Below are 15,505 nucleotides of genomic sequence, written 5' to 3' on the forward strand. Positions count from 1 at the left end.
TTTGTGTTTAGAACTTTTAGAAAAAAATCATGGCTCAGTATGTATCCCTCTGTTCCGTTAGTTATGTATTATGCATGAGTACATATCACCCTAAGCCATTTAAAACAAATTCTGCCCAGGTGATTTGGGGAAGTGTTAAGGAGCAACTGCTAACAAATGAGAAAATCTCTTACTCTTCCTTTTTCAACAAGGTTCGTGATCATGACAATGATTCCTGTATTTTGTTCCCAAATCATCCTCCAGAAATCTTCAAAGGTAGACTTTAAAGGTCCCTGGGTAGCAATGTAGGCTTTTGCTTTGTTGTAACCCTTCAAAGAAAACCATAATGCCAAGTGAGATGAAAGCAGTATCATGGCAGAAAAATTAATATTTTAGAGCTAACAAGAAAGGTGCTTTTCTCATTCAGAATAGTGAGGAATTTGTAGCAAAATTATCAGGTGAAGTTGGAAAATACAATTACATCACAAGTGACAGTACTTCCTCCTTGCAGAAGGATTCAAAGGTAGAGCAGATAAAAACCATTAAAACAACTTACATCGACATAATTAGCATTAATGTAGTCACTGTGCTTCGAATCTTTCCCCGGTAAAGGCCTTAGCTTCACCCTGCTGTGATCATCTGTAGGATAAAAAACAGAGCAGAGAAACATTAGGGAAGCACAGTGCAGAACTGCTGGCAAACATCCCATTTCCTGGGTATCAGGGCTGCCTTTACTAATACACAGAAGAGATTGGCCTTGGACTGGAGTCAAAGAGAGAAGTGGGAGTATCTGTCCTTGGTCATCTGCTCATGTGCAGGTTGTTAGCCTTCACATCCCTTAAGGTACATGGTTCATGCTGGGACAGCCTCTTTTTAAAGGGCACTGGAGCCTCAGGAGCACAATTGCTAGGATCATCTATATCACTCGGGGTAGTGAGATTCAAAGAGCCAGGGCACCCCACGGGGCTGTGTAACACTGCCTCTGCTTGGCTCAGCTCATTATCCTCCCCTCAGTGCTGGGCTCAGACAGCTCTGCCGGCTCTGGGAGCTGAGTGAATGTCCTCACTCCTTCACCGCTATCATCACGCCATGAGGATAGACTTCAGGTTGTGATCTTTAGCTCCTCTTTTTGTTTCACCCAAATGCTTGACTCTGCCTTAAAGCAGAAAATAATCACAGTCCTCCTCCTAGGCAGAAGCACTGGCCTGGGTGGTGTTTCCAACTCATGCAGAGATGAGACGTGAGCCAACTTTAAGCATAAAGACTGGTTTAATTTGCCTTCCTGGGGACTAATGGAGAGAGAGGTTCCAATGATAATCTGGGGAACTGAAGTGCCTTCTTCAATTCTCCTTCAATGTCAGATCTCTGTAGCTAGAGGGAGCAGACATCGATGTCTAAAACCACAGCTGGGACAAGCTCAATGAATGCCTTTGCCCAAGGCCACACAGCAAGTCTTTCACAAGTCCGGGAACTGGTCCTCAGCCAGTACCTTGATTACTTCCGAAAATCTGTTAGAGACATGCATTTCCTTCCTGTGCTATCAAAAGCATTCAAGATTTATTGCAACTTTTATGAACGCTGTGAACTTTTTACCAGTGGGCTCTCCATGTCTATTCCTAAACCACAGTGACTGCTGCATCTGCCATCCATTCCATGTAAGAGAACAACAGGGAAAAAGTTACTGCACTTCCATCCCAGATAATTTGCATTCTAGACCAGAGTCCAGATTTGCAGTTCTCTAAGGGATACAGGCAAAACCTGCTCTGTGCTACAAAGATCACTCTTTGTCCAAATCCTACACATAGCTAAAGCAGTTTGAAATACAGCAGATACACTCTGTAAGATTTAGCACCTTTGGGACTGTAGGGTAATCCCAGGAATCATCAGTAAAACTCTGCTCCACCATGCACTTCCCTTAGGCCACTCTTCAGGCATTAGCAGGCAGAAGAGCTCAGATCATCAATTTATATCAGTTATTCCTCCACAAAATTTCATACCAAACTTATACTTCTAAAACTATGCTTGGACTGTGAAACTGTGAAACATTTCAAAACAGAAGCTGGAGTGAAATCCTGACCCTGGAGAAGTCAAAACATTCACTGCCTTTAATGGGGAAAGGATCTTTCAGCCACACTTTCACATGTTTATTACATACTATGTAATAATGTAACCTGGGGCCACCTGCCTGTCCCAGTCACGAACACACTGCAAGAAGAGAGTGCCTTTTTGGGTTGATTCATTGTGCTTAGGCCAGTGCTTACTTACAGGCCAGGATGTTGATGTATCTGTTCTTGTGCTTGTTGTCAGGATGGTTGGAATGCTCTGCAGTGATGTTCATGTCAGCCGTACAGCGCTGCACTTCCTAGGCAGAAAGATTATTCAAATGGAAAATTTGTCAGCCCAAAAAAACCCTGAGCTTTCTCTCCTTTTGCAACAGCTCACAGAAACCATGTTCAAAGTATCAGTATTGTAACTGATGGGTTAAACACAAAGTCTTTCAGTATTGTCCTGTATGTTGTGGCCTCTTACACCGAGCCATGTCAGCTGTCCCCCGAGCATGGTCACACACCTCTCCACAGGCTTGGGGACAGATGAGCACCGTGAGAGCCAACTGTCCCCTTTGACTACCAGTCCATCACCTTCTGCACTGCATCTCCTGCCATGTCCCACTCTGTCCCTCCTTGGGGAGCTAAGATAGGGTCCCTCAGATGCAAGAGTGACCAGTGCAATGTAAGAAACTAAGAACAAAAACCATTTCAACAGAAGACTTTTGACCGCTGGACAACTTATGTGCCCTCTCAAAATGGGGTTTCTGACATTTGAGTTTGTCACCGACCTTTCGTTAGTTCTTTGCAGAGAGATGCCTTTTGTAAAATAAGAATAAAATAGATCTTTGAAGAGAACAGCAAGGGCTTTAAACACCACTGCTTGGACACTGATTACCAGCCCCTGATACAGTAAAGAAAAGGTTGCATCCATGTATATATTTATTTACAAAGCAGAGAGACACTAAGCTTCCCAGGGTGTTCATGAATCCAGAGATGCAGATATCTGTCTAACTGGGGCTGTAGGTTAGATACATATTTTTTAAATTCTTAATCTACCCCTTACTCTGTTCAACAACAGAATACAAAGCTATTGAAATGGGGCAATGGAGGGTCTTTATTTTGACCCTAAAGAGAAGCAGCCATTTCCCTAGAGAGTTACATCCTTCAGAGACTGCCCTACAAACTGAATCACTCAGGAGTCTATTCATCTCCAAGATACACCTTTTTCGTATCTGTTTAACTATAATCTTCCTGAAAAAGAGAACCCCATTTATCAGTAGCATAAACATTCATCATTTAAAGACATATTTTTGAAAAAAAAAAATTAAAATTTGGAGTTTACAAAGTTGTGGAAGAAATTGTATTTATTAAAATCTTTTGTGACTCCCAGAAATTGCACCAAACAGATCCAATTTCCCCCAGGATATGTGAGGAAATGCCAAATTACTTTGTACTTCAGACTTTAAAAATAACAGTATAGAACCTAAGAGGGAAAGTCATTAGGAGCTCACAGCTGCTACAAAGATCACGAACTAAGTGACAGGGAAAAATTATCACAAGAAATGCTATACAAACAGCAGATGTAGGAGTTCAACATTATGCAGACATTTCACAAAGGACTTGCATAGCAATTTTGGTATCTTCCCCAGCATTTACATTTTGAAACTGCAAAGTATACTAAAACCTTGTACGTTTTATAGCTTTTATATCCATGTGATGCTCTCAAGTAACAATTGCTTCTCTCTCTCTTCCCAACCCTCCATAGGGAGAAACATACTGTGCTCAAGGAGATGAGCTGAGCAAAGACAAAGATGAATCAAGCAAAACTCTCAGCTGGCCCTAACAGAATTCTCATAGTTCCACTTCTACCATATAAAAACCCCCATATTAAACTGTGCTCTTCCCCTAATTCTGCCTGTCAGCTCCAGCAAGCAAGGGATTCCAGATTACACAATGGGCAGGATCAGTTCAGCCTAAGTCATATTTGGAAAAGCAGCGATATTTACATGTTAGGTTGATTTAATGTAATTCTGTTTTACCTATTTTTGCATTTAGAAATAATACAACATCACTGCTGTACCGTTACAGGTCACTCCTAAAAAATACCCTGCCCTTTCTGAAAAGCCTCACATCAAACCCTACATCCCTGTATCACTATAAAATTCTTTTTAGAAGTTACTGGCATTGAAAAATTTATGCCAAATGCAGTAGAATTTAATACAGATTAATCCAATAAAGTTCTGTGGAGAATACTCTGAGAAGTTATAGAATTTAATAGAGAATTACCTCCCTGCTAAGGAATTTTCTCTGACAGTTTAAATACTACATAGTAAATGTATCATTTTCTATTACATTCTATAGGATTTTTTTCCATAAGGGAATTGTTGGTGAGGTTAATCATTTTAATTAACCTTTTTATGTTGATGGTGACTGTTTCCTTGACTGTACATGTTCCCAGCTGGCCAATATAAAGTTAATAGAAGAGGAAGATTAAGGTAAGATGGTGAAAAACACAGCAATGGAAAAGGAGGTCTGACGTTGTGACAGCTCATGATCTGAAAATGGCTTTTCTTACCACATAACATTCTAAATGGTTTTTAATACTCCAGAAAGATGTTGTAATGGTGGCTTCCTATGCCTGCACAATGCAAAAGCACAGCAAAAGGAGACTGTTACAGAATAGCTTCCCCCTTGCCAATATGCTTGAGCTATTTTTGTCTTTTTAAAGTCTTCAGCCCTCCCCTGTCCAGTCCAGGACACAGCTGAGACTTTGGGACATTGAAGGTGTCAACAAGAAGGGGACTGAGGACATCCTCCAGCTCCACGCTGGCCTGGGTTTGGCTGTGCTGCATGGACAGATGGGGTTGAGAGCAGAGGGTGGGTATCCATGCTCTCCCACCCTCTGAGGCTCAACTCTCCAAATTCTAACAGCAGATTACTAAACCACGGGCTCCCCCCACCAGCCAGTAAGGCATAAGTAAACATTCCTCTCTTATTAAAGCAGAGGTGGCTGCCTCTCATCAATGCAAAAAAGGCTGTAAGGAGACAAGTTGCAGTCTGTTATCTGTGCCTCTGTTCAGAGTATAACTTACCCCTTGGCAGAAGAGGACACCCCAGTGTTAATAAATAACACCCTGGAGAAAGTCCCCAAAACTCCCCATCTTAATTATGGTGGTTTACCACATTTATGTATATCACATATTTACTTTCCCATCATTTTCTGTTGCTTATGCAATGAATACTCTGGGATTTCTAAACCTTACTGGCTACCAAGTCCTTCAGTTGCACTTAAAACATCACCATGACTGCATTATTATTACAACCTACGTTTGCAGGCAGGTCTGCTCACTGCAGCTCAGCCTAAACAAAGTCCTCTTCCAGCAGGCACAAAACTGCTACTGGCACCTTGGAGTAGGACATATAGTGTTCATATTGCCACGTTCATAATTTATTCATAAACTTTTCAGCTCTAGAATATTTCCTTTGGCTTTCCTTAATCCTGCTTAGTCTCCTCCACGGATTTTAATGGCGGCTGGCTTGCACACTGCTACTCCTCATGTTTAACTTCCCAGAACACATTACTGTCCCAGGATGAATGGATACAGGCTTTACTCTGTCCTTTCAACTTATCCTTGACAACCCAAGAAACCAAAGTACATGGTTTCAATTGACTCTTAGTTACTGTAAGAAGTGCTCTAGTCTATGCCATTATGGCTAATTTACCTTTTAATTATATTGTCCATGCTAATGCTAATTGGAATATGATACACCCAGGTTTAACAACCCATTTTAATTGCCTTTCTGAAACAAGTTATGGATTAGTTTCTTCTAAACTTCAAAGAATTTCCATTTAAGTGTAAAATCAAACTGCTCCAGTGTCTTGCTGGCAGTGTAAGGTTCTGAGCAGGAATTTTTGCTGCAGTGCCTGAGCAGCAACTTTGTCTCTTGGTTTGGCCTTACAAAGCACTGCTGCTGTTGTTTCCCATTACTTCAGGCTGATGTCCTGGCAGGGGCTGATCTGTGAAAGCCTATGAATAGCAATGAGGAGGAGTCACAACAAAGAAAGGATCCTAATCTGAGTGACTAAACCTGAGAAGATCCATAGCAATGTTTTGGTATTAACGTTGATATTTTTCAGCATGGAAGCAGGTAGTGCATCCACCCCCAATATCAGTTTTGATCTATTATTTTAATCCCAAATTACAAGAATTCTGTGGTAGTGCTCTTGCTGTTTGTTTTATCACAGCAAACATGAAGACAGCATACCAACAGAGACTGCAGATAGTATTTGAAGACATCTCCAGGAACAGTGTAGATTTCTGTAATAATTTAGCACTAGTATAAACTCTCGAACAGCACTCGAAAAAGGGGTGAGTTGGGGACAGCCTAGAAAGAGGTGAAAATAAAGAAAACAAAAGGACTCAACACAGAAATAAAATCAATAGATAGCTAAAAACTCCTGCAAATGCATGAGGGAGGAAAGGATGGTGGGGCGGAAGTGACAGAGTCTGACCAAGACCTTGCATTGCCCAGCCAATGGCTCGTCCAAGCGGCGCTTCCAGGAAGAAACCTTGGGAATGGGTGTGGTACTGTGGTTAGTAACAGAAACCCCAGATATTGGAACTTCTTTTACTGCTTCTCTTCAACTTCATCCCTTAATTCACAATGCCAGTTTCTCATGGTAGGTGAAGCAGTGCGGTAAGAATTGAGAACTCCAGGAAGGCCCTATTCTGCAGCAATCCTTCCTCCTCCAGCTTCACCGTGCTGCTTCCCTCTGGTTTCAGTACAGCAATACACAGGCTGAGAATACCTCTAATTAAGGCAATTTTGGGCCAGGGTTATGAAACATTCCTAATGCAGTATTGCCTGCCAGCAGCATGCTTTTGAAACGGCATCTTTCTACTGCCAAATTCCTTGGTGTAGATGGAGCTATAAGCATGTGTCTGGTGTGAGCTGTGTCTAATCCGTAAGGGATGTCAGTGTAACTACACTGAATTTTTAGTGTCTCAAGAAGTGTGCAAAGTGCAGCATTACCTGTCTTCAATGCAACCCTTTGCTAGAGAATAACGTTCTGAGGTCCCTGCTTAAAAAGAGTCAGTGACCCCTGCCCTGAGCAGCAGCAACCATGAGAATAACATTAGCAAATCCCTGCCACATCGCTGGAAATACAGATTTATGTTATTTTCTTACATTTCAGGACATTTAGAAGAAGGTGCCACTGGAGTATAAAGATATTTTCAATTTATGTGACGAGGGAGCTGGACAGCCTGCCTCCAAGTTCAGCGAATCTGTTCAGACTCCAAATTGGCAATGAATCATGATGCTCACATGGCCACAGGCAGCAGAGGTCTGCAGAGACTGCTTTCCTCCTCTCTAATCACTCCCCCAGCAGCACTGACCAGCCCACTCCAGAATTAAGGAGGAGGGAAATAAAACTCTCTGATCTCTAAAATCCAAATGCTGCATTAAACTGTAAAAATTCACAGTTAGCTTTGGGGATGGAAGGTGATTTCTTGGCTTAGTGTTCCTTTCTAGAGCAAAAGGACATAATTGCTCAAACAAACTTACTCCGTTATTCCAGTAACCGGACAGGGGGAGGGAGTGAAAAGCTCTACTGCGGGAGGTGGCACTTCACACTTTCTGATACAGGAATTTGGAGGGCACATGTCCTATACAGTCAGGCTGTTGGGGAATAGAGGATGACAAATGTGACATCAGTTTTGAAAATGAGATCCAGAAGGGGTTTTAGGCACTGCAGCCCACTACATCTGACTTCTCTGTGGGGCAAACTGCGAGACTCTGCAATAGAGCAGAGCTAGTGAATGCCTTGAACACACTGGGGAGAGGTCCCTGAAGAAGTCTGCAGGCTGCCTAGAAGAGAGCAGCATATCAATTTCCAGAATGTGTTACCAGGCCTCTCAGAAAATACTACTAAAAAACCTGTTCTGGTTTTGGAGCATAAGGAAAACTCACCTTGTGCACTACCAGGTTAGAGGTGGGACTCACCTGCCCAGGAATTGCCAGTGTTCAGCTTTCACTGGTGGGACCTTACAGGGACCTAACCTATTCATAAATGGACTGCAGAGGAGACAAAGTGTGTTTACAATACAAAGTTATTCAGGATAATTAGAACAAAAGCTATTTGTGAAGGGAAGCTGAACGATCTTGCAGCACTGAGTGGCCGAGTGACAAAATGGCAAATTAAATTCAATGTTGATAAATACAAAGTGATGTACTTGGGGAAAAACAAGTGACAGGTTCCCAATTTGCTATTGCCATTCAGTGATGAGACCTTGGGGTCACAGCAAATCATTTTCTGGAGGTGTCAGCTGAGTGCCCAGTAGTTGTTAAAAACCAACTACTATGTTAGGAGGGAGGAAAGTAATAGAAAACTGAAAACGTCACTGAACTCTGCAGTAAAACCACCTGTCATATACTGTGCACAGCTGTGGCCTTCCCATCTTGACAAAGTTATGGTAAAGGAAGAAAAAAGGTACAGAGGGAACAAGTCAATGTAAATCTGGAGTGGCTTCCTCCAAAAAATCAAAGTAAATAATTTAGACTTCTTCAGATTTTAAAGTGGATTATTAAGGGGGAATATAATTGCAGACAGAACCATGTGAGGCATTTTAAGTAAACAGGGATGCACTTTGTAATGCAAAAACTAGGAGGCACGAAGAGAAGTTATTCAACATGAATTAAAAGCAAAAGGAAGTCTGTTCTTGTGGAACAAATTGTAGAATTCATTGCCATGGGATGCTTTGGACACCAGAAGCCTAAGAGGGTTCAAGAGACAATTAGAAATTTATGGAAGAAAGGTCTGTCAAAGACTGTTAAACGTAATGATGCCAAGAAAATCTCTGGGTAGACGAGGAATAGATACAATCTCTGGCTCAGGAAGCCTTTCAATCTCTGTTCAGTCCTGCCCTCAAACCCTGCCCCAGTACCCCTGTAAAAGTGTGGTACCTCATCCTGTACACCATAGCAAAACAGTGCTGGAGCTACCTGAGAGCAAGCCAAAAACCTTCCCTGAACTTTTTTTAATCTAGTACTGAACAAACTCCAAGGTTGAATACAAAGAGTTATATCAGAGACCAGCACTAGTGAGGATCTTTATTTTAAAAAGCTGTTTGTTGTTCAGTATTTCATTGGGTCCTGTATTTCTGATTTATATCAAAAACTGAAAATTCACGGGACTCAAGGGAAATCTTTAAAATTCTGTATATACAAGAAAGCCCAGCTATCATCAGACAATAAAGCTGGCTACTTGCACTATGATTACCCAAAGGGAATAAGGATTCATTTTAGATGTACTTTCCAAGGGAAGACTTGTGAGTTCAAAGTCCTTCTTTCCTCTGCACACAAAATGCTTCCTAAGAACATTCACAAACTATTTAGCTGTAATTACAGCTCAATTTAAGAGGAGGGAGTATTCACACAATTTACTATCTGTAAAAACCAACTCAACACAGCCCTAAACATGCTGCCAAAAACAGAGGAAGAGACATCAAAATCTAGCAACAAACAAATGGAGGATGCTCACGTTCCACATCGGGCAATGGATGTGTGTACCTAGCTTAGTCTTTCCTTTTGCAGCTTCCACCTTAAACGTCCTGCCACAGAAATTTCTGAAGAGATTTTTGATCCTTTTTTCTTGTAACAAAATCTCATGCACTCGCTACCTTTGGGAAGATTTATTTATTCTGCAGTATTGATCACATTATTTCAGTATCTCCTCGCCATCCTCTTTTCTTCCCCTTTTAGATAGATGTAAAAAGCCGTATTGTTTTGTATGACTGCAGAATCTATTACCTCTTTTCAGAAGTTCCACAGGCATGAAGGCACAATATGGCTGGGGTACTTTTCACCCACAGGCTAGTAGCCCTGTAACAGTGGATTTTCTGTTTTAGCTGGAATCTTATTGTTTATCCATAAAATATCAGTTAAGTCTTCCCCATAGCTGGCAGATGCAACTCCAGCACATGGATCATGGCTGGATCTGACTGGATGTGAGAAGTTGCACTGCAGCCACTCCAAGAGCTACCCTATAAATGTAACCTCAGGTTCCACTATCCCTCAGCCATTCTCCAAACTGGGGTTCTGACCTCTGAGTCAGTTTGAGCACTTGAGAAACATTTTACCTACAGGCTCTATGAAAAATCTTGGGTTTCAAATCAGGACCACGAGGCCTCAGCAGGGCAGAACACCAGCAATGAAGGGGAGCCAGGTGGTTTATCCCAGACAGAGATCGCCTTTTCCCTATTCCTACTCCTTACTCCAGCAGGAGATTTCATTTACAATTAGGAAGCTGAGACCTCACCTATGGAGAAACACATCTGGAGTACCTATCCCAACTTCAAAGCAGACACGCCAAGTTTTAAGCCAGCAGGGAATAGAATTTGGTGCACACAGTGCAATTGGAGGAGTTTAATGTCTCTTTGGAGGGGACCCTGCGCTCCCCAGAAAGGGACTAATTGGCCAAAGCTCTCTCCAACGGGCTGCCACAGCACAGCACTCACAGCAGGGAACTCCAGGAGGAAGGGAAAAAATAAGTGTTTTTCTTTGCTAAAACACAGACGGAAGGTATCCAATATTTGTTAATAGCAGTGATTTTGTGGCAGCTGAAGCAAAACCTGCTCAAAGCCAGACCAAGTTTACAGATGTGTTGTTGATTATTTTGAATAATTAAGTAGTGTAAAACCCAGCTGTGATGAATAGCACTGGGGTCGCAATCCATAAATAATTGAGATGAGCAAGTCGCGTTTGATCATCCTGATCAAATTCTACTCTCTGGAGAATAAATGTTTGTCCTGAATACCATCAACATTGTTAAATGCCTCAATATTCCTGCTCAGCCATCCAGCCAGCAGTCAATTGAACTAAATCACTCTAACACCTTATACATTTGCCTTCCTCATGAATACAAAATGCTTCTAACTTACACAATGCTTTTTGGGCATCAGACATAGCAGACACTCTTTATAGACAGTAACCAAACAGCAACAATCAATGTTTTAAATGATCCCATTAAAAACAATTCCTGCATACAATCTTGTCTTTACAGTGCAGTAAGCAAAGAAGCTGCAGATATAAGGCCACCTATTCTGGTTCAGTGCCTTGTTTATAAGCAGAGCTGCTGCTCTGATTCACAGGCAGCAGGCAAACACACTTCCTTTTGCTCACAGGGAAGCCAGTAGTGCAACTCCATGTGATTTCCTGGGGCTTCTCCTGTTTCTCAGTACTTCCAAAGATCAGCAGTGAGTGTGATTAGACTGAGTGAAGGAAAAGCCTGTCTCTGCTGTCTTATGCTGCATGATGTTTACCATCCTTGCATAATAGGAGTTTGGTAACCCAGAGGTAGAAAACTGCTTTCACTCCATTGGAATTATCTCCAAATGACAGCACATTTATAGGTCAGAATCTGTTCTACACAGCTAACAGGATGCAAATTTAAAAATAGTCACATTAGGTAAATACCACCAACTAAAATCCCAAATCCCTTCTCCTTGGTTTTACCGGAACAAAAAAATCAATGACTTCAATAGCAATCTCTCCTGTCTGAACAGAGCATGAACAAGGACTCAAGGAACTGACCCACAGTTTGGGTTTTCATCAAAGACCAAATTCTACTACTTTTACTCACTGCAAGCACTATTTTGCTACTTTTGGACTACTCAGGGTGTATGTGGCTTTTCTGATGACTAAGAGGAGCAAACTCTGGACCAAGAAGAGCAAAATAATTGTAAGAAAACCCTGGAGTTAAAAATGACTGTTTGTATCTTCATGTTGTTCCTGGAGGCTTGCAGGCAGCTTTTCCTATTTAATAAAAACCTAGGAGGGTTCCTCCTTAAAGACACCAAATCTGTGGTGGTTAAAAGGCACCTGTATGTGTCCAGTCCCACATTGCTCATAGCTGGTAGCAAATTGGTATCATCCTGTTTCTTCTGATATATTTGAGCACTGCATTTACCTGACATGACACACAGATGTCACACAGTCCCCAATTATTAATACACAATTCGCTTTAGGAAAGCAACATTTTATTGGTGGGTCATTAAATTGTACCTCAAAGTCTTCCGAGAACCCATGCTGGTTATTAGAATACAGCTCACTGATGTGTTTAACAAACTGCTTGACTGGAATTGCTTCCATATCATCTGTAGGGAAAAAAAGAAAAAAGATATTCAGAGTTGCTCTTTGTTTCATACATAAAACTTCAGGAGAGGAAGTCTTCACTTGATATCATTTAGATCTGAGTTCCCAGGGGCAGAACTAGTTCAATATGCAGTAATAAGAAATCTTTTTGAGGCCAGTTTTGAGGTAAACATTTAATTGTATTTCCAATTCTAAGCACTACAGTTATAAATACTGAGAGCCTGTTCCCTGGGATGCTGATTTACAAAGTCCAACTTAAGCTCAAGGATCATTAGCTCTTGTTCAGTTTGAAGATGGCTGTGGATGGGATGAAGAAACCTCCTCTCCTTCCACATTGTATAAAAAGAACAGAAGAGACCCCAAATGTGAAAATACAGTTGAGAATTACTCCCAGTAAGTTTTACCAGACTGAGCAGACACACAGGCCTTTCTTATTAATGTTATTAACTTTTTCCCTTTCACACAATGATGTAGAATCCAAATGGACTTATGAAACTGCTTCTGAGCAAAAGAGCAGGCAAACACAACAGCCACACTAATTTGAGTTCTCTCTCATACCAGACATTATTCATAACATTGACTTTGTATTCCACTGGACCATTTGCTCTTGCACATCACAGTGCAAACGCTGCCCAATATACCAGTAAATCACCCTTAGATGTCTTCTCACAAGAAAGAAGTTGAAGACTCTAACTGAAGACAAACAAGACTGTTTTGAGCACTTGGGACTCCAGGCAGATTCTTATAAAGCTGGGGTGTAGGATGGCTGCCTTATTCCTCTCTTTGGCTCTTGAAAATGGCCTGGATATTGTTATAACCACCACTGCAGTTGGTAGAAAAACTGCGCTTGCCAAGATTCACTGGTTAATATTTTCAGTCTGGCATTTAGAAAATGCAAATTGCTGTACAACTGTGATTACTTACAGCATGTGAAATAATCTATTGCCTGATGGCTACTATTGTCTGATTGCATGATTTTATGGCAATACCCTGTATTTATATAATCCATTTAATATTCTTCTAAAGATAGTATCTAGGTTATGTTTACTCCTAGTAATTCAGTGGTGTATTTTTGCTCCCATTTAGCAGCCATATGGTTTGGTGCTACAGCTGCATTATGATCTGGATTCTTTTCCTTTTAAACATCTACATTATGATAGAAAAAATCCAAATATTTCTACAGATACTTAGCAAAATTTAACGATAAATAAATAGATGTGACATTTACTGTATTCAGAGTGAAAGATCTTTGGCAGCTAAAACCTCTAAGCTGTCACATATGCTTTTCTTAGCAAAGGGTATGAAGATCTGTATGTGTAAATGAGGTTCTACTTTGGCAAGAATTTTATAGATCCCTGACAATCTGATTTCTTTCCAGCTGATGGCAGTTAATATTGACCATGTCATTACTTCTCTCCTTTTATTTTATAATGGATCGCTCTAAGGTGGCTTTTTGCATCTATTGACATTTTCAGATCTCAGTCAGCTCTCTTCTATTTTATTTACAAGGACCAATTATTAAAGATATGTTTGCAATCTGGTCACCTCACAGTGTAGTAATGCTACTTTAATTAACCACATGCTCATTTACTGAATAATACAGAATTCAAAACATTTAACTTCTGAATGCTCTTCTTAGCAAAAAGTTGCAGCCTGCAGAAATGCTGGCATTTAAAAATATTTAAGTGATAACATTTATTCTATATAGTATTGGGAATATCATCATTTCGTAACAACATTTGTATCAATATTTTCACAACCAAGACATTTAAATGGAATGATATATAGGAACAGCAAGAATCTGTAAAACAGTATTTCCTCTTCTGAAAAATAACCCACACATCCTAGATTTCCTTGAAAATAGCTTGTGCTATGATAGCAATTGCATATAATCTCACAAGAAAAGTTCCATAGTTATCATTTGGGTTTTTTCCTTGCATAGTTTTAGCTCAACTGAGACCAACCAAGATTGGCTGCAGCAGACCAGTGTGTCCAAGCTAATTTTGTAGAAGGCAAAATTTAACTTTAATTGCGATCTGAAGCAAAAAATACATTAGAGATAATCTGCTCTCCAGTCCATTGAATTCCCACCAACTTCAAGGAAGGGTCTGCACCAAAAATCCATGCCAAAGCAGCGTTAGTTTTCTTTTTATCATCATCACTGCATGGTGGCAGTAAGTCTCCACCTTTATAGCCACTGCTACTTCACTTCTCTCTTGTTAACTGTCCTTTAATGTTTCTCCTCCCTTTTTCCTCTTCTGCATTTTCATTCTAACTCCCTCCAGAAGCCTTAACCCAGTGCAGTTTCTTACTCTATTTGATAACATGGGTAACAATTACACATTAAATAATTAAATAGGAAGTATTTTTGACATATGAGCTCACTGGGTGAGAGGGAAATGAAGTTGCCCATCAACTCAGGAAAACTGCATTGGAGCAGCTATAATTGTTACACATTAGAAAGATTAAAATCAGAACCATGAACATTAGAAACTCAAAAACAGTTTAAGGTTTCCAGCTTTCAAACTGGTGGGATAACATGGTCCAACATGGCCTGTGATGGTACAGGCACAGCCCTGAGGAGATGGGCAACCAACAGTGTGATAGGACGTGGCTCGTCCTCCCTGCACACCCACCTTGCCCCAGCTGATGGCCACAGGAAAGCAGCAGGACAGGAGATAGAGCCTATCACATTAACCAGTGAAACGGGAGAATGCTGAAGTAATCTGGGCTGGTATTCTTCTATTCATGACCTCCAATTCCAAACTCCTGCTCAGGAACACAAATCACTTTAGCTGGATACAGGCATGCTTAGCCATGGGCAGCTTGCCAGGCCTCTGGTAGAATGGTCTCAGCACTTGGGAATGGTCTGAGCTGACATTATCTGGAGATGGCTGTGACCTTCTCCAGGAAAACCAACAGATGTAGCTAGATGCACAGAATCTGCTTTTCCTTTAGCTATCATCAGCCCAAAGGCTGACTAGGCCTTTTTTCCATCTTAAAGCAAATAGACTTCAATGACTGTAATTCATTTGGTCGATTGAAGAGATTAATAGAATCCTATAATGGCTAATTAGCAGCTCTCCATCGTTCTGTCCATATTCGCTTTTGCACCAATCAAGAAGCTGGAGTGACATTTGATATTGTCAGTGTGATCCTCACATTTTGCAAGACCTACACATTATTCAAAGAGAAGAGGGAAATGTTTTAATAACATACCTTCACCTCTAACACTGCGGATGTAATTACATTTCTGTCTAGTTTGGGTTTAGCCATCTGTTTTATCAGTGTCAATAAAGTGATTCTGGATTTACTTCACTATG

The 15,505-nt window shown here is 40.9% G+C and overlaps 1 protein-coding gene across 2 annotated transcripts in view; it reads right to left on the bottom strand.

Annotated features, from left to right (window-relative positions):
- The window catches only part of PTPRG (protein tyrosine phosphatase receptor type G), a 407,666-nt gene that overhangs the window by 18,657 nt on the left and 373,504 nt on the right, over positions 1–15,505 (bottom strand). For both annotated transcript variants that reach the window (XM_048315233.1, XM_048315234.1), the window contains 4 exons: positions 12,093–12,184; positions 2,245–2,341; positions 536–618; positions 174–308 (listed from right to left, as the gene is read on the bottom strand). In XM_048315233.1, the coding sequence (XP_048171190.1) occupies positions 174–308; positions 536–618; positions 2,245–2,341; positions 12,093–12,184 (407 nt within the window). The remainder of the gene's footprint in view (positions 1–173; positions 309–535; positions 619–2,244; positions 2,342–12,092; positions 12,185–15,505) is intronic.

This window comes from Corvus hawaiiensis, chromosome 11 (assembly GCF_020740725.1).
Source record: "Corvus hawaiiensis isolate bCorHaw1 chromosome 11, bCorHaw1.pri.cur, whole genome shotgun sequence".
Taxonomy (NCBI): Eukaryota; Metazoa; Chordata; class Aves; order Passeriformes; family Corvidae; genus Corvus; species Corvus hawaiiensis.